This window comes from Pogona vitticeps, chromosome 7 (genome assembly GCF_051106095.1).
Source record: "Pogona vitticeps strain Pit_001003342236 chromosome 7, PviZW2.1, whole genome shotgun sequence".
Lineage (NCBI taxonomy): Eukaryota > Metazoa > Chordata > Lepidosauria > Squamata > Agamidae > Pogona > Pogona vitticeps.
Window position 1 is genome coordinate 23020562 of NC_135789.1, and position 18894 is coordinate 23039455.

General features: G+C 47.8%; 1 protein-coding gene across 6 annotated transcripts; it reads left to right on the plus strand.

The window, feature by feature from the left end:
* The first annotated feature begins 271 nt into the window (after positions 1-271).
* Positions 272-18535, plus strand: LOC140701725 (intraflagellar transport protein 22 homolog). 6 transcript variants are annotated; one of them, XR_013538098.1, is made up of 6 exons: positions 278-580; positions 2166-2245; positions 4673-4762; positions 5978-6180; positions 8609-8709; positions 18438-18535. XR_013538098.1 is itself a non-coding variant. In XM_078379328.1 (5 exons), exons 1-5 carry the CDS (start codon positions 542-544, stop codon positions 6989-6991), a joined length of 450 nt encoding a protein of 149 aa, XP_078235454.1. In that variant the 5' UTR covers positions 272-541; the 3' UTR covers positions 6992-8543. The 6 variants fall into 6 exon arrangements, 3 of the variants coding, with proteins under 3 accessions (XP_078235454.1, XP_078235455.1, XP_078235456.1); XR_013538096.1 differs by lacking the exon at positions 18438-18535 and adding an exon at positions 11228-13437; XR_013538097.1 differs by lacking the exon at positions 18438-18535 and adding an exon at positions 11897-13437.
* The last annotated feature ends 359 nt before the right edge of the window (positions 18536-18894 follow it).

Genomic DNA, 18894 nt, shown 5'->3' on the forward strand with positions numbered 1-18894 from the left:
TAGACTGATCTTTTCCAATCCTCTGGCCACTGTTGAGTTTTCCAAACTTGCTGGCATATTGAATGTAGCACCTTAACAGCATCATCTTTCAAGGGATTCTTGTTGCCATGCCAGAAATATATGGCTCACCTGTTTTCCCCCCACTCTAGAGCTAGGGAAAATTTCTGTCCTTGGTTTTCCCCTTTCTGGAAATGGCAATTCCCAGAGCATCCTATCCGATGTCGGGAACTGCTTCTCCCCCCCACCCAAAAAAAGTAAATTTCCAAAGCTCTACTTCCAGCATCAGAAATATAAGCAAATAGGTCAACAGGGAAGGCTTCTCGTCTGCGAGAGGAACAAGCTTCTCCTGTTGAATTGAGACCTAGCGTGGAGGCCGCCTCTCCTCCCTCCAGCTTCTCTCCGCCCCTAGCAACCGTCCCTAGCAACGCGGTGCCGCTGAGTTGGGCGGAGCCGCGGGGATTCTTCGGCCCACCGTTCGACCCCTCACATCGGATTCTTTCCCTACGCGAGGCCGAGGCTTTGCGGCCTGGTCCGGAAAGGTATGCTGAAGGTGAAAATCCTCTTCGTTGGCCCCAGCGAGGTGAGTCTGAGATGGGACACACGCACACACCTCAGTTTTTCTCATTTCTGGCTACCCTTTAGATCTGACGAAGAGGATTTATCCTGTCTCCCCCGTTAGCAAGCCAAGCACTGGAACGTTACTACAAACGATGCCTCGCTGGAAAAGTTGAAATAAATAAATAAATAAATAAATAAATAAATAGATCCATAAAAAGCCTCTCAGCAAAGTTGCTACTTCGTGTTCCAGAGGAGGAGACAGAAGGGAGAACTAGTAGCCATCAGACTATTTATACATATATGTATATAGCCATCCCTTTATTTGTGCATTCATTTGTTTATTGCATGTATTTATCACCAGGATTGCAAAGCGAGTTGCACTAAAATTAAAATAAAGCAGAGGGAGAAGTGGTGCTGGCATGCAGAGGAGCTGTAAGTAGGCTGAAGGCATGCTTCCCTGGGCTGATCTCTTCAAATAGTGTGGACTACAACTCCCATCAGTCCCAGCCAGCGGTGCCAGTGGCTGGGAAAGGACGAGAGAGAGTGTGCTAAACATTTCAGGGGAAATGTCCTAGGAATGAAGCATTGCAGATTGGGACTGATGGGAAATAAGAGTGCACCCCCATCCGTAGGGTCTGCTGGTAAGATCCTGAGCTGGGTGAAAACGAGTTGTAAACATGCACCCCTTAGCCGGCCCCAGCTTTTAAGCACTTTATAAGGCAACTGGGGGAAGATTTTTGGAAAGGGGTGCGGGAGGGGAATAACCTGTGCAAGCATCCACCAGCATTAGAACCCTCCCTTTTCCACAGATATCCTCTCTGTTAGGTGATAGTCATGTTTCTCCAGAAGGAAACATGATACTTGGAGCTGGTGATGGTAAAAGAAGACTCATTGGAAAAGGCAATCATGCTAGGAAAAACTGAAGGGAGCAGGAAAAGAGGAAGCCTGAATATGAGATGGACTGACTCGGTGACAGAAACCACAGCTCTTCATTTGCAAGAGATGAGCAGGGCTGTTAATGGACAGGACCATTTGGAGGCCACGAATTCAAATAGGGACATGGTGGCGCTATGGGTTAAACCACAGATCCCTCTGTGCTGCAAGGTCGGAAGAACAGCTGTCGTAAGATCGAATCCACGCGATGGAGTGAGCTCCCGTCACTTGTCCCAGCTCCTTGCCAACCTAGCCGTTCAAAAGCACATAAAAAATGTGAGTCGATAAATAGGTACCACCTCGGTGGGAAGGTCACGGCGTTCTGTGTCTAGTCTCGCTGGCCACGTGACCACGGAAACCGTCTTTGGACAAACACTGGCTCTATGGCTTGGAGATGGGGATGAGCACCGCGCCCTAGAGCCGCACATGGCTGACTAAATGTCAAGGGGAACCTTTACCTTTACCTAATTCAAATAGTCACCAACTTGATGGAATATAACAAGCTGCTGTTTGCCGTTAGATTGTTATGGGTTTTATATGTGTGTGTGTGTTTGTGTGTGTGCGTTTAAATGAAAGTAATAAATAAACCAGTCACTCAATTAATTAATGCTTCACTGTAGCTCCCAGCTGCTCAGATAAATGGTAAATCATGCTTCTGTGCTTATTTATGGCAGGCTGGAAAATCTGTTTTAGCGAACTTCTTATCAGAAAGCACGGAGGGGATTGGCACCTACATCCCAACCCAAGGAGTAAGGTATGTGTGTGCTGCCCGGCCGCAATGCCTAGTCAAAAAACAGGCTTTGTTCTATTCCTGTGTAGCACGGCTTGTTAAATGCAAAACCTCACAAGCAGGTGTTTGGTTTTTCTCCCTCTGCAAAGCCATCCGGAACCCTACAAACTCTGAAAAGTACTTCTCCAGGAAATTGTGCATTTCAGCTTTGTAAATGAGCCCAAATAGGCTCTCACAAGCTGGCTGAGTAGCTCTGTAGTTTAGGTCTCTGAGTGCGGAGCCAGAGGTTGGGAGTTCGAATTCTCACTGCGCCTCCTGGGAGAAGAGCCAGCCTGGGTGACCTTGGGCCAGCTGCCCAGTTCCACAGATTTCCCCCTGGAAGAAGGGAAGGGTAAATCCCTTCTGTGTATTTTCTACTTGGAAAACCCTAAAAAAAGATCACCAGAAGTCAGAAATGACTTGACAGCACATGGTTCTTACAATAGCATAACAGCTGGCTGGGTAGCTCCATGGTTTAGGTCTCTGGCTGCAGAACCAGAAGTTGGGAGTTTGATTCCTCACTTCTGGGTACCCTCTGCCTGGAAAACCCGAATAAGTCAGAATTGACTTGAGGGCACATGAATTATTATTATTATTGTCTGTTAATATTGGCCTTAGTTTTCTCTCAAAGACCAGAGCTTACAGGCCGGAGCTGCCCCTGGGACCGCACTAGACCATCGTGCCTACACCCAGAAGGAGCCAAAGATCATCTGCCGGCCATAGCTCACTGTGTGAGAGGCAGTGAGTCTGTGGTTGGGCCCCTACTGGATCTCCCTCTGTGGTTACAGGCCTTGCGGCCTGCTGCTCCTGGCTGCCTCACCCCCTCTCAACATCAACCACCTGGCCTAGGGGGAGAGAGAGCTTACAGGCCGGAGCTGCCCCTGGGACCGCACTAGACCATCGTGCCTACACCCAGAAGGAGCCAAAGATCATCTGCCGGCCATTAAGAGCCTCGTGGCGCAGTGGTTAAAACGCTGTACTGCAGCTAAAACTGTGCTCACGACCTGGGGTTCAAATCCCAGGTAGCCGGCTCAAGGTTGACTCAGCCTTCCATCCTTCCGAGGTCGGTAAAATGAGTACCCAGCTTGCTGGGGGGGCAATGTGTAGCCTTTATAATTAAAATTGTAAACCGCCCGGAGAGTGCTTGTAGCGCTATGGGGCGGTATATAAATCCAATAAATAAATAAATAAATAAATAAATTCCTTCCATTTCAGAAGTTTGGTTTTTCTCTTTCAGTAAATAAGCTGCACGGTATCTTGAAATACCATCAACAAAAATTAGGATATATTGTTTCCACCCACCTATGGAACATTAAGCGGTCCACACAGGTTTGAACTGTTTCGATGTTGCATTTCTTTTGTACCGTATTAATTTGCTCTTATATTCAGTTTATAAACATGGTCTTTCATGGGTGTTTCGAGCCCTCCCCAAAAGGCCTCTCTTGGGGTTAGCATCCTCAGTTGGCTTGCTTGAGATGCAAGTCCTTCCTGTTGGAAGCAAGGCTTTCTGCCAAGTAATGAGGTCCCAAACTGTTTAGGGCTTTATAGGTTAGAACTGTCACCTTGAAGCTGGCAAAAGAGGGGCACAGCTGGGGCAATCTGCCTCCAGTGGCAATCGGTGGACGCTATTTGAATGTCCACAGACAGTGTTGGGTCCAGTAGGACATCTGAACTACAAATCCCATTCTTCGCAGCGAGAGTCGCACCCTCTTAGGAGAGGGACATCCGGTCTGCAGACAGCCAGAGCACCCACCTGAAAGACCTCCATCTTGTCCAGGTTCAGCCTCAATCTGTTGCCCCCACCCCCGTCCACTCCAGTACCGCAGCCAGGTCGCATTCAAGGGATGGGACCGCATCCACTGGAGAAGGCTGGAAGGAGAGAGAGAGAGCAGTGTGTCCGTCGGCATATGGGTGACCTCCCCCAGTGGCCTCTGATATTAAGCAGCAACAGGGAGATGCTGAGCCCTTGAGGGACTCTCACGATCGAAAGTCAAAGAGGTGGAGACCGTCTCTTCCAAGTTGCACTCTCTGGGGACGGTCTTCCAGGAAGGACTGGAGCCAGGACCGAGCCAGGTCACCGATCCCCAGTCGAGAGAGCCTCCCCAGGAGGATACCGTGGTCAATGGCATCAAAGACCCTGAGGGTTTGAGAAGGACCAGCAGGGACATTTTACCCCTGTTGGCCTCCCTCAAAGGATCATCGTGCAGGGTGAGCAATACCTCTTCTGTGCCATGACACAGACTGATCCTTTGTTGTATTTATACAATATTATATTGAATACTTCCTTGTATTTTTTGCATGTATGACATTGTGGTGTTAAAGTTGCTCATACACGCATGTATTTCTTGTATTTTTTGCCTTTATTACGTGGGGATGTTAAAGTTGTTCGTATCTGTATTTCTTTCATTTCAGAATCCTAGAATATGAGAATCCCCAAATTGGTGGAAACGGCAAAGGAGCCAGGTGTCGATTTGAACTGTGGGATTGTGGTGGGGATCAAAAGTAAGTGGGCCTGCCATGTACTTTGCCACCTCTCTCAGCATAGGTTCAGTTCAGGTGCAAACAATGGTTCAAGGAATTTTCCCCTCATGGTTTAAATTACATATCTTTATTTTTATTTAATTCACTTAGTGACAAAAAATACCAATATTTTTTAAATGCCACAAAGAGATTCTAAAATGTAACATGTTCACAGCAGTGACTGATTGACTGACTGACTGACTGATTTACTTATTTATTTGACTTATTTCATCCAGCTAGTGATAGTATGATAACCCTCACAGCAGGGTTATCATATTATCCATTCTACTCAATAATTAAATACAGTAGTCATTAATTTAGGGACCTTTGGGATAAATGTAAAGAACAGAACTAAAGACACAATATGCACACGGTGTTGAAAGATGGGCTTTTAAATCAACTCTAGCCAATTTCAATGAGGAAGCTGCATTTGTTTATTCCTGCATGTCTAGCAAAAATAAAAACAGAAAAGTATTGATCTCTTAAAGAGTAATCAGTTTATTTCAGTGCCAAGGTGCATGAATTCGAATTCACTTCCTCAGACTTTGCTAACGAAAATGCTCCCTTCAGCTCACTGACCTTCATCTAAACATATCCTTGGTGGCTGAAATCCTGTTGCGCTGTTACCCAAAAGACATAATGTCTAGAACTGAATTGCCCTGAGTTAACAAATCATGCTGCTCATTGTGCAATGGAAATTTTTTAACTTGCATAGCGGCTCAACAAGATTTTGGCCCATCTAGGATGAATAATGACAGCCACTATGTGCGAGTCCTAAATGTTCAAAATTGAACCTGTGAGGTTAGAGATTGGTCAGGTAGCCACCAACACGCAGGGCTCCACCACAGAGTAAAGTTTCTGTTATACCCAGATCTTTATTTCATCCAAAAATGAAACATCAGATGAGGCACAAGTTTGGGGGGGCCTCACTGAAGAACGTTCCCCACAGGTATGCAAAAAAAAAAGTATGCAGTATTGTCCTGTGCCAGAGTAGATAATCAGCAATGATTTTAAAAAGTTAAATAACAAAAATTGATTTTTCAAAATTTAAAATAAAAAAACCCTATTTTTTAAAAAATAAATGTTTGATTTCAATCAGATCCAACTTGATCTGTGCATAAAAATCCAGCTGCAGAACCTCAAACTGGAAGTGCCTTCTGTATTTCCAGCCATGGGGTGTGCCTGTCTTGCTTCCAGATTCGAGACTTGTTGGCCAGCTCTGGTGAAGGATGCTCACGGGGTCGTCGTGGTCTTCAACCCTGGCTTGCCCAGCCACGTGAAGGAAATCGAGATGTGGCATTCGTACTTTGTCCAGCAGCAGCAGCTGCTTGAGAGCCAGTGCTTGCTCATTGCCCATCGCAAGCCAGGCAGTGGGGGAGACCCAGAGAACCTCAACTTGCGTAAGGCCATCAAAGTTTTTATTCCTTAACAGTGTATTGGGTTGTTTCCTAAGAGGTAACCTTTTTAGTTTGTTTTGGCATGTTGGAGAAGCAGAAAAAAGAATGGACAGGGGAATGGACAATATATTGTGGGATCTTAAAAGATTAAGTTCTGTGTGAGCTGCTGTGGATATACAGTATAGGGTAAATAAAATCAATACTAAAAACACATTCAATGCAGTTAAGGTACAACAATCCATTTTAAAAACCTCACTCAGGCAAGCCAGTCACTCAGGGAAAGACTTCCTGAAGAGAAGTCTTGGCCTGCTTGCAGAAGGACAGCAAAGACTGGGCCAGACTGGCCTCCAGTGGGGGGGGGGAGTTCCAGAGTCTCTGGGAGCAGCCACAGAGAAGGCCTTGTCCTGTGTCTCCATCAAACACAACTGTAAAGGTAGTGAGATGGAGAAAAGGGCCTCTCCGGATGATCTTAACACTTGAGCAGACTCATGGAGGGAGATGCAGTCCTTTAGTATTAATGATGCATGTGCCTTTGTCCATTCCCCATATTCCCACTGAGTCCTGACTTTGCCATAATGGGGGAAATGGACAAGCGCTCCATGAGTCTGTGGCAGTGCATTTTGACCCGCAAAAGGTCACACACAAACAAATCTCTTCCTCTTCTAGCTGCCATTGTAGTTTGTCCATTTCTCTCCTGCCTCTTTGACAACACAGGGGGTGTGGCGTGTCTCTCCGAGCAGACCTTCTAATAATGCTTTGGCTCTCCATCTTTGAAGCTTCCCCACTCAATAGGTTGCAGCTGGGCAGGGTGTGATTTGCTGGCCCCAGGTCTTCTTTCATTCAGCGTGGAGCCTGGGGCAAAGGAGGAGAAGCAGAGAGACCCTCAGGAGGGGGGCTGGGACAGGAGGGCTAAGCCCAGCTACCCATTCCCTGTACCCCGAGTCCTTTTCCCCAAGAGGGAAGGAAGCCCAAGCCCCCTACCTGGGCTGAAGGTGGCCGGCCAGAGGGTGTCCAGGTCTGGCACACCAGGAACCCACCCCTTGCAGCCTCGCTCCCCTACAAATTGCAGGGGACACCCAGGGAGCCTCCCCTTCTCAGCCACCCACCTGCGTTTGGCTTTCCCAGCCCTTACAAAATTGGGGTTGCCGTCCTGCAAAGGTTTGGGCCGGCTGAGGTGCTCTCTCCTCCAGCAGACCGTCAGGGGGGTGGAAAGGGCCTCTGCCCCCCCAACCGGGGTTGAGCGCTCCGACCTCCTCCCCTTCCTCACCTGTTTTACGAGGGGCTCCAATCCATGGGCTCCTCCTCATCATAGATGGAAGGAGCCCAATCCATAGCCTCCTCGTCGTTGGTGGACGGGCTCCACTCCATTTCTTCAGCTGTCAGAGAAAGAAGTGTACACATTCTATCAGTGGAAACTTGACTGGATAACTGACCGCCCTATGGCGATCGTTTGGGTCCATGGGATCCTTCCTCCCCCCCCTTCCAGGCTCCCAGGATTGGGACCATGGATCACGAGGGGGCCCAATGAGTGTGGGGTTTGCCAGTGTGGGGTGGGGGCCCCCACTTGGCCCATTCCCACTCAGGCACTGACACACACATGCGTGCCCCCTCCACCCCCACCCGTGGGGCGGCCAAAGGCAGGGAAGCTCCCTGGCCAAGCCTCTAGGGCGCCCCACAGTCCTCCCCTCTGGAATGACAGAGCCGGGAGCCCAGAGCCTTTCAGGGCACCCATCCCGGTTGGGCAGGGAACCCACCGAGGCAGGGCCCGAGGATGCACCCACCGGGAGACCCACTGCCTCCACCTGCCCCACGGCCCAGGCGGAGGGAGACCACCCCTGACCCCCTGCCCAAGGCCGTACCTGGAGGAACAGATGGAGCCTGGCTGGAGACGCTGGAAAAGGCCAGAGGGATCGGGGCCTGAGATATGGGGGCAGGAGGGATCGGGGCAAAAAAGGCTGGGGCAGGAAGGATCGGGGCAACAAAGGCTGGGGCAGGAGGGATCGGGGCCTGACGGGCACGGGGAGAACAGATCGGGGCCAGAGGGGCAGGGGGAGGAAGGAGAGGGGCAGGAGGGATCGGGGCAGGAGAACCAAAGGGAGGAGGAGGCGCCTCCAGGCAACGCTGCAACCTGTGGGAGAAAACAAGACCCTCAGTGAGCCAGAGGGCAAGTAAAGCCGGAGGGTCCCGTTTCCCGTTTTACAATGGGAAATTGGAGGATCAATTTGGCAGGGGAGATTTTGTCTCCTGTCCCTAACCAGTCGCCGGAACTTAGAAGAGTTTTTCTGGTTTGCAACTAAAATTATTTCCTCCCATAGGGAATGAGTGTATTCTTTTTTTCTTTTGATAAATTAGATGTTTGTATGCTGCTTTTTGAATCCCAAGCTTCTGTTGGATTTCCTGTCTTTGTTTGTTGTTTGATTTTTTTAAACAGGTAATAGAAAGCTGTAAGGGCTTTTCTTGCTCCTTGACAATCTTTATCAAACCAGGGTTTGGACTTCCTAAAGGCTGTGAATGGGTGGTCTTTAGGTTCAGGTAAATTTATTTTTAATTCCTGTATTAAACTATTATAGATCTTAATGGGGTCAATCTGTACATTATGATCCCGCTCTTCAAATTTATGAATACTGTGATCTTTGACCTCTGTTATTTCTCTAAACCTGGATTGAATTTGTGTGGACCATCTCACTCTATGACTTAATACTTGCGGGCCTTCATAAGAAGGCTGATCGGTCATAATTTGGGTTGTAAACGAGAATTTAGCCTGAAGCAGTAGGGGGAAATGGTCACTCTCTAAGTAGGGTAACACCTGGAAGCTGGTTGTGAGTGGGATTAGAGAGGCACAAACTAGCATATAATCAATAGTACTAGATCCTTGGCCTGACATATAGGTGAACTCCATTCAAAAGGTACAGATCCAATCTGGTGGCTACTTTGGCCAGATACAATCCTGCAAGGTTTGAGGTTGAGTCTTTAAAAAGCCTTGGGGAAGGGAGAAATTTATAAGAGTTATCCGGATCATTAAAAAACTCCTTGTACTCAAATTCAAGGCTGGCATCATCAGGGCCAAGACGTGCATTAAAATCTTCTAGAAGTATCACCTTTGCTTTTGGGTGATCTACTAATAGGTTTGCTACATATATCTCTAGAGAATTCCAGGCTTCGGTTATTTGTTGTTTTAATGTGAATGGGGGAATATATACATTTATTAAAATTAGACTGTCTTCCCCACTTTTCAGGACTACAGTGGTGCCCCGCAGAGCGACGATAATCCGTGCAGCAAAAATCGCTGCAAAGCGATTTTATCGCTATGCGGTTTTTAAAAGCCCATAGGAATGCATTGAAATCCCTTCAATGTGTTCCTATGGGCTTAAAACTCACCTTTAAGCGAAAATCCTCCATACAGTGGCCATTTTCGCTGCCCGGTAACCGAGGAATCCGGGCGAAAACACAGCGGGCGGCCATTTTTTTTACCCGGCGGCCATTTTGGAACTGCCGATCAACTACCGATCAGCTATGCGATGATCAGTAAACGAAACAGGGTACTGATCATCGCAAAGCGATTTTTTCCTATTCAAAACATCGCAATATGATCGCTTTTGCGATCGCAAAATCTTCATCGCTATGCAGATTCGTCATTAAACGGGGCGCCCGTTAAGCAAGGCACCACTGTACTGCCATAGCCCTTGAGTCGGTGGCCCCTGCACGATGGTCCCGCCACTGAGGAACACATTTGGTGCAGGGGGCGCCACCACCTGCCAACCTGGAATGGTGGTGAAAGGCTGCCCCCAAGTTTTAAATACTTAGGAATATGGGTAACAAAAGATCTTAATCAATTAATCTACAGAAATTATAAAAATCTATTTAAATTCGCAAAAGAAAAAAATGACAAAGTGGGTCAATTTGAATCTATCAATGCTGGGGAGAATTGCTTTGATTAAATCTTATATATTACCAAAATTTCCATTTCTATTTCAAAATATCCCATTACAGCCAGATAAAAAAAAGTAAAACTATGGCAAGGAAAGCTAGAAAATTTTATTGCAGGAAAAGGAAAGAAGATAAGATATATAAACAGTGTCAAATATAGACACGGTCAAAACGGGGGATTAGGGATACCACAGCTCCAAAAATATTATGAAGCTTTGCAAATAAACGCAATTATTAAACTTATACAAATTGACGAGTCTTGTAAAAATTCCGATTGGGTCAAAATGGAAAGTGAAATGAAAACGGACATAGCAAATAAGTATATTTATACTACAAAAAAAAATGGAAAAGGAGAACAAATACAGAACCCATTCATTTCTGAAACATTAAGGATATGAAGAAAACATAGTAAAACATTGCCCCCCCCCCAGTATCCCCTTTATGTCCCCTCATGGATCACCCAGATTTTAAAGAGAAATATGCACAATTTAAGGAATGGAAGCAAATTGTATATAGAATTAATGACGTATTCGACTCAGGGGAACCACTTATGATCAGGCAAATAGAAGAAAAAATAAAGCAAATAAAAAGCAATTGGCTACAAATAAAACAAATAAGAAGTTTCGCGACTCACTTACAACAAAAAACTGGCCATCTAAGAACATTAACGGAATTTGAACAATATTGTATACAAAAATTAAAAAAAATAAAAAGAGAGGACTAACCTCCCTAATATATAAAAGCATTATTGAGAAAGAATATGGAAAAGGTGGAGGTTCTAAAACAGTGTGGGAAACAAATTTAAATATTAATATACCTGAAGAAATTTGGACAGGAATCTGGAAAAAAATATCCATATACATCTATTTCAGCAAGTGCAAAAGAAATGGTTCTAAAGGTAGTGCATCAATGGCATCTATCCCCTACAAAACTACATAGAATTAATAAAGATATATCTGATAAATGTTGGAGGAACTGCGGACAAAAGGGAACTCTGGAACATATGTGGATCTCTTGCCCCCAAATAGGAACTTTTTGGCTGGAGGTAGTTAAATGGATAGAAACACTGACTAAGCAAAAATAGAGATTAATGAAACATTATTGTTATTTTCATTATTCACAGGGGGAAATGAGAAACTACAATATAAAGAATTAGTTGCAAATCTTATAGGCACCGCAAGATCTGAAATAGCTAAAAATTGGGGGAAAAGCCCAAGATCTCTCACTGCAAGCATTCACAAGTAAAATATGGTATACATTGCTGATGGAAAAATTACTGTACTAATAAAGTTACAGCACATAGAGCAGTGGTCCTCAACCTTGGGCCTCCAGATCTTCTTGGACTTCAACTCCCAGAAATCCTGGCCAGCAGAGGTGGTGGAGAAGGCTTCTGGGAGTTATAGTCCAAGAACATCTGGAGGCCCAAGGTTGGGGACCACTGACATAGAGGATAAATAAGCCATAGTAAATTCACGAAACATTGGAAGCCATTATTAAAATATGCTGATAAAATAGACTTTGAGACATGTGGTTTGAAAAGAGGCTTATACACTGTTGGTCAATATTACTTTAAAAGGTGATGGGGAAAGGTATATATGTGATTTGGAGAAATGTGGGGGATAGTTTTGTATTTAATATTTGCAATATGGTCGATTGTCTTTTCATTCTTCAGAAAGAGATAAATTTTAAAAAAAGAAAAAAAATGAAGCATAGCATTTACCGAAAAAAAAAGATAGGGAGCGGAGCTCACTACAGATGCTGCCTTCTCCCTCACCCTCTCCCTTTTTTGCAGGGCCCTTCCTTACCAGATCTGCAGGGGACGGAAGAAAGGCTCTTGATGCCCACAAATAGGGCAGATCCGCATTGCCTGGCCTTCTGGTGGCTGGTCCTGATGGTGGGGCCAGCGGCCCAACTGGCCCAGCGAGGGCTCCTCAGGACCCAGGGCGGCAGCGATGGCCACGCTGGCGCCAGCGGCCACGGTCACCGAGAGGGCCAAGCTGCAGGGCCCCAGCCCGACCAGCATGGAAGAGACTAGGAGTGTCCCAGCGAATGCAAGGGACACTCCCAATGTGACGATGCTCCGCCGTGCCAGGAGCCGGTGGCCCCTGCACGACGGTCCTGCCACTGAATAAAGTTTTGTTGGGGATGCCAACACCTGCCAATCTGCCATTGTGGCGAAAGGCTTCCCCAAAGTCGCCAGGGGAGGAGGACGAGGGGGAGGAGGAGGTAAAAGAGGGCCAGGAGCAGGGAGAGGAGAAGGAAGAGGAGCAGAATTATTAGGGGCAGGAGCGGGACCAGGGGCAGGAGCAGAAACCGGAGGAAGACGAGGAGCAGGAACAGGAGAAAAAGCAGGAGCTCAGAGGAAAAGCAGCTGGACGGCAAAGAGGGTCCGGCGACAAAGAGCAGCTAGCAACGGTCCCCTCGGAATCCCCCAGAGAGCTGGCCAATAGGGGCAGGTTGCCAAGCGGAATGCCTCAGACAGCGGGGGTCACCCCGAGCAACGGTGGAACCCCCTGTCCTGGGGGCGGGGCTTCGCTTAGGCCCCGCCCCAGGCTGTGCACACCTGGGTGCTCTCGGGTCCTGCCCCCTGGGAAAGAAGCGTGCCCACCTGGACTAGAGGAGGGAGGTGGGTGTGGCCGACAGGTGGGCCCCTCCCTCGGCTGAACTGAGTTCCTGTGGATGGCAGAGAGAGGCTCCTTGGCTCTGTGGGGTCCATCCTGAGGATGACCCCTGACCTCTGAAGACCTATAAGGCCATAAGGTCGCTGAGGTTTGTGATTTTCTAAAGGGATCTGATCAAGGAATCCCCCATCCTTGCCTCCAGGTTGTTATACTGGCTAGCGATAGCATCTGTTCTTGATTTTTCCTGCTCCAACCCCTGCTTTCTGTGGTTTTCCCACGTCTACCTATTGAAGCGTTCTGTAAAATCCAGAAGCTTGCAGCCTTCGGTTCAGTAGCGGTTGCTACTAAGATTTGCCACTTCTAGAGTTCGGTTTGGTTCAAAAATGTAGAGCTGCCTTGTGCTCGCTTTCCTCTGATTCTTTGAAGGAATTTTTGGAAACATTTCCATGCCAATTTTTCAGGTTTTATGCCATTCTCTCATCAATATTAAGTGGTAATTTGAGGGTTTTTTTAAATTCTAAGGTACAATAACAGAATTGGCCACTAGGGGGACCTAGATTTTTTAATCTCTTCCCCCCCCCTCTGCTACTACAATGCTCCGAGTTAATAACATGAGGTGCAATGAATGAGTTACTCAACAGGAGTAACCGCAGCAATAAGGGAAACGTGGGTACTGGAATATAATGATGAATAAATTTATTTTCAAATGGAATATTCTGAGTTTGGGCTGGCCCTGGTTCACCCTACCTGCACCCTGTTTCTGTCTCCTCTCAGAAAGCCGGGGAGGGGAGCCGTTTCCCGCCCAGACCACCGCAGGCTTCCTTCACCCATCATTGCAAGGGGGGGCATGGCTGTAATTTACGAGGGGGAGCTGATCAATATTGAGCCTTTCCCAGAAAAAATAGAGCTAGGGGGCTGTAACCGCCACATTATTCTACGTATTCCCCCAGGAGGTCAATGCACTTGTGACATCTGTCCTGCAGCTTCTTAAGTCCCTGCAAATAAAGTTCTTCCGACTGCTGGTGTAACCACTCGTTTGAAGCATTAGTTGCCTCCAGAACACTCCCAAATCGTTGTCCCTTTAGTTGTTTTTTGAGTTTGGGGGACAGATAATGATCAGAAAGAGCCGGGGTCGGGAGAATAGGGTGGATGGGGCATCCCTTGAAAGCCTTTAGGACGTCAGTTTTGCCATTGTTTCACCTGCAGTGTGTGAGGAGGCGTTGTCATGCAACAGGATGACACCTCTGGAGAGCTTTCCTCGACGTTTTTCCTTAAGGTTTTGCCTCAACTTCGTCAAGAAAGCACAGTAATATTTTGCATTGGTGGTTGAACCCTGTTGGAGGTCGTCCACCAGCAAAACTCCCTTCTTATCCCAAAAAGCTGTGGCCATTTGCTTCTGCACCGACCTTTGCACTCGGAACTTCTTCGGCCTGGGGGAACCCCTGTGCCTCCATTCCTTAGACTGTCCCTTCGTCTCAGCATCATAACAGTGGATCCATGTCTCCTCACCAGTTGCCAGTTTGCCCAGAAAATGTTACTCATTTCTTGCAAAATGTTCCAAAACAGCCACCGAGGACTCCACACGTTTCCTCTTTTGTTCAGCTGTCAAAAGTTTGGGGATCCACTTTGCGGCCAGCTTTCTCATTTCCATGTCGCTGTGGATAATGGCCCCCGACTCTCTCACGTGATATTCTCAGATATACAGCAATACTTTTGGGTGATATTCGGGGGTCCTCCATGATCATGTCATGGATGGCTGTCACATTTGCAGGCACAGAGACAGAAACAGGCCTTCCATTGGGCTTCTCACTTTCAACACCGAAATGGCCAGTTTTAAAATGGACAACCCAACGTTTAACTGCTGCATAGGAAGGGCCACTGTCACCCCTAGTTTGTGACATTTCATCATGGATCTGCTTTGCACCTTTCCTTTGGAGAAACAGGAACCTCCTGGTATATTTCCCTTTTATCCCCCCCCCTCCCCGTAGATCCAATGGAAGCAGAGATGAACGTATTTAATTCTGACACTCCTGTTAAGTTGAAGGTTTTTTCACTTGGGCTGGATTTTAGGAAGCAAAAGATTTATGAGCAGAACTCACAGGGATTCGATGAGTTCTAAAGCTGATGTGTGTGCATGGACATCGTTTCCTCCCCCCCCCCCAAAAAAAGTAGTTCTCTAGGAGCTGTGGAACTCCCAGGAGCTTCCGCTTACAAATCCATTTGCCAAGGATTCTGGGTCTTGTAGTTCAACCACATCTGGAGGTGCACCTGTCATTCTTTGTCTGGGCCCTAAACCAGTTACTGAGGGGAAAAGTGTCTTTCTCCATATCTATCAACGCGTAAGGAGGAAGTGTGTGAGAGAAAGAGAGATGCAGGGACCACGTCCTCCTTCTCAATGTCCATGTCGAGCAGACCTTTCCTCTGGTACATCAGATCACAACGTTGCAGCAGCTCGGCTCCACTCTCCCAGCATGCCTGGGAATTTTCTGCCCCCAAACTGGTGCTCCCCGTCCGGCATCCATTTCTCTTTAGATAAATACTGCATTGCCCAGTTCCTGTGGATATCCCTCCCAGAGAAAAAGGAGAGCTCTGTGTGTGTGTGTGTGTGTGTGTGTGTGCGCGCGCGCGTGTGCGCGTGCGTGTGTGTGTGTGTGTCAGGAGTATGTGTGGAAATATACGGTTTTATGCCAAGCCAGATCATGGGTCCCTTTGCAGCCCATGGTCGGATCTGCTTTGGCGGGCACCGGAAGCCCATCTGAGTGCAGGAGGCTGGCAGTTGTCATCCAGCCGCCTCTCTGAGGGTGCAAACTTTGGGAGGCTGGCGCCAGAGCGCGCCTGGATCCGTGCTCCTGCCTCTGGAAGGGCGATGTTCTCTCCTGAACTCTGCCCAGGCCAGCTCCCTTGGGAATCAGATGGAGGGGAAGGTGGTTTTTTTCTTCCGGGTGGGGGGGAATCCCTCTCTTTCCCCTCCCGATTTCCGATTTCCGAAGGGGAATTCAAGACCCGAGGGAATGTTGATGGACTGCCTTGAAGCCCTGCCAGGTTTAACCTTTTCATGTCTATTTGAGGCTGCTTTAACCTGCAGCCTGAGGGTCTTCTCTCGGCTCTTGAGTGATACCTTTGACTGAAGAGTTCTTTAGTGGTGCTTCAATTTATCATTGAGTGGCTTTTTTTTAAAGCCTGGAAAATGAGATGTTTCAGGAAGTGACCCCGCTGGATGCTTCTGCCAGACTCCTGCTACCCTGGCTGGTGGCCTCCAGAGACGCTGAACTACAAGCGCTATCGGCCCCAACTCCTGTCAACTCCCTGATGGGAACTCCAACTGGTAAAACCTACTGAGGAGTTGACTCATCAGATCTCCATTGAGTCAATGAGCCTACTCTTGTGCAATTTACTAGAAATCCAGAACTGCATTCTGGGAGTTCTACCTGGCTGAAAAGACACCGAAAGGTGGCTGACTTGGGGGGGGGGGTCCTAAATTGGACAGCTTTGAGGCTTAGCTAGGCCTAGCTCCTAGGCCTAGCTGTCTTCTTGCTCAGAAGGAAAGCGAGCACCGGGAGAGGAACAGGAAGCTTGGAGGGGAACTAGGCCCAGCTAGGCCTCCAAGCTGTCCAGTTGAGGCCTTTTCTCTCAGGCGAGCCACATTTCGTTGTCGATAAAGTGTGTGTCAGTCGGGTAGAATTCCAAGAAGAAAGAACTAAGGGTTCTGTGGTCTAGGAAACGTGAAACTCTCATCTCAATGGTCTTTAGCAAGCAAGCCAAGCTCCCTGAGGGTTGCTTGGAAAGGAAGACCTTTCAGTTCAGCTGGGGGTTTACTTCAGCACCCTGGAGAGTTCCCAGGAAGCCCATTCTCCTGAGAAGGGGAGCCTCGGACATCTCCTTGGCTGAGATGAGAATGGTAGCTTGGGGGTTCCCTCCTTCATTCAGTGGGGCTCTGTGAGGAACAGCTGTAGCCCGTGGGACACCACCGAACCCGGGTTCGAAAGGACCCATCTCGGCAGTCGAGGACTGCGTGATGCCAGAGTGGGTTTCTCACTGCCTTTGCGGAAGAATCGAGCCCCGTTTTCCCCCTCCATCTTTCCTCGTCTCAGCACCTCCTCGTTATTGCTTTTGTTGGCCACTGATTCCGGGTCAGAAACCCTTGCTCATTTCGGAGAGCGACTAGGGATCAATGGCCCACCTCGGCCCTACGGAGGGATCGTCTGGTTCCTGATGGAACAGTTACTTAGCCTGCATGGAAAGGTTTGAAGACCTTTTTTCTCCTGACGACCCCAAATTACCGACTCCAAAGAAACATCTTCCGGGGGAGGGGGAAGCAGCTACATATTTAAGCCCCCTAAATGCTTCCTAGGGCAGCAGGGAATGAATCAGGGGGGTACGTGTGACCTATTCTTTTTTTTTCCTTCTCATGCATTCGCCTCAGATCAGTTTCACCCTTTAAAAAAAACAACATTTCTTGTATTCCCACGTGTCCAGCTGCACTGGGATGAACTGGACGGTAACAGTAAAAGCTGGGCCCCTTCAGGTGTTTCCTCAAAGCTCAGCCCTACGGAATAGAATGATTTTGTTTAAGAGTTCACAGGCTTTATGTTCTTTTTAAACCATTAATGTAGTACTTTTAGCTGTAAGCTCTCTTGGGTCCTTTCCGGGAGGAAGATGGAATACAAATATTTTAGACAGACAGACAGACAGACAGACAGACAGACAGACAGACAGATAGATAGATAGATAGATAGATAGATAGATAGATAGATAGATAGATAGATAGATAGATAGATAGATAGATAGATAGATAGATAGATAGATAGATAAAAACGTGGATTAGATAGATCGATAGATTGATCGATCCCGTGAGACTGAGTGCTATGCTTCTGCCTACATATTGCTGGGCTCCAACTCCCCATCATCCTATCCTGGACGGATGATGGGAGTTGAGCCACGCATTGCCAAGCCCAGCTTTGCAGGGATCAAGCCTGGTGACGTCTGGACGGGAGGGAGGAGGCCCGCCGTCTCCCAGGGGCCGATCCAAGTCTGCTTGGTGAGGTGGGTCGGCAGAGGGACCGGCGGAGCGGGGCCTCCCCCTGCCCTCGGGGCCACAGGCGAGGCATCCCTCATGGGTTGGCCAAGGAGGCCGGGGCATCAGAGGAGACGTCCCAGCCGATGGGAATGCTGGCGGAGAGCAGCCCAGCCCAGAAAGCGGTGGATTCCCGGGTATGGTATTTTGAGAGGGCGGCTTCCCGACACTTGAGTCAGGACATCGTTCTTTCCAAAGCTCGCCCCCTTTCAATAATTACCATTTTTCTTTATATCCTCGGAGCACGTGCAGAGTGCTTTCTTTGTACGTTTTCTTCCTGCTCCAAAGAGAATCCAAGCCTTACCATATCTTTTGTTTTATTTGGTCAGAATATGGAGTGGGTCCCAAATCAATCTTTGGGATTCTTCGCCATGTCCCTCTCTCTTCAAAGCCTTTAAAGGCGGGTTCGTTCCGTAGTTTGGGCAATTCATCACGAAGGCTGATTAAAGCCACCGTGGTTGAAAGCAGCGTCTCTTCAGCTGTCCGTCGATGGAGAGCTACAACGGAAGAGGTCTGTTGCCGAGCTTGGAACGTTGCTTTTTAGAACGCTGTAGTTTCTTCCAGTTATTAGATAAGCAGCGCTACTGATGTGCCATCAAGTCTCATCCCAATTGTGGTGACTATTTGTTTCTATGCAGTATTTTGGCAAGACTGTGGGTTGGACGGCATGTCTTCTCGGGCCCTGCGGTCTAATTTCTGGAATCCAGCCGAGAGTCCGGGCCATGTTCCTGCATCCACCCGGGATGCCCAGATTTCGGCAGCACCCAGGGGTGCTTTTGCACAGCGAGAACCCGTGCGCCATTTTACCTGATCAGAGTAAAAAAAGAAGAAAAAACCACAAGTAAATTTACTTCATAATATAATGCTCTTTATTTCTGATGTCAGACTGTGACTGCTGTTGCTTTGGTAGCCAAAACATCCCTAAACCGCAGAGGGGCATCAGCAGGTGCGAGAAAACCACAACTTTGGGGAAACACACAAAAATATATATATTTGGAGAAAGAAACTGTTGGGAGGGAGGCCAAAAGCATCATAAAGAGAGGCCACTCCCAAGAACTACAGAATGTTGTGACGAGGATTTTTGAACAGCAGTAC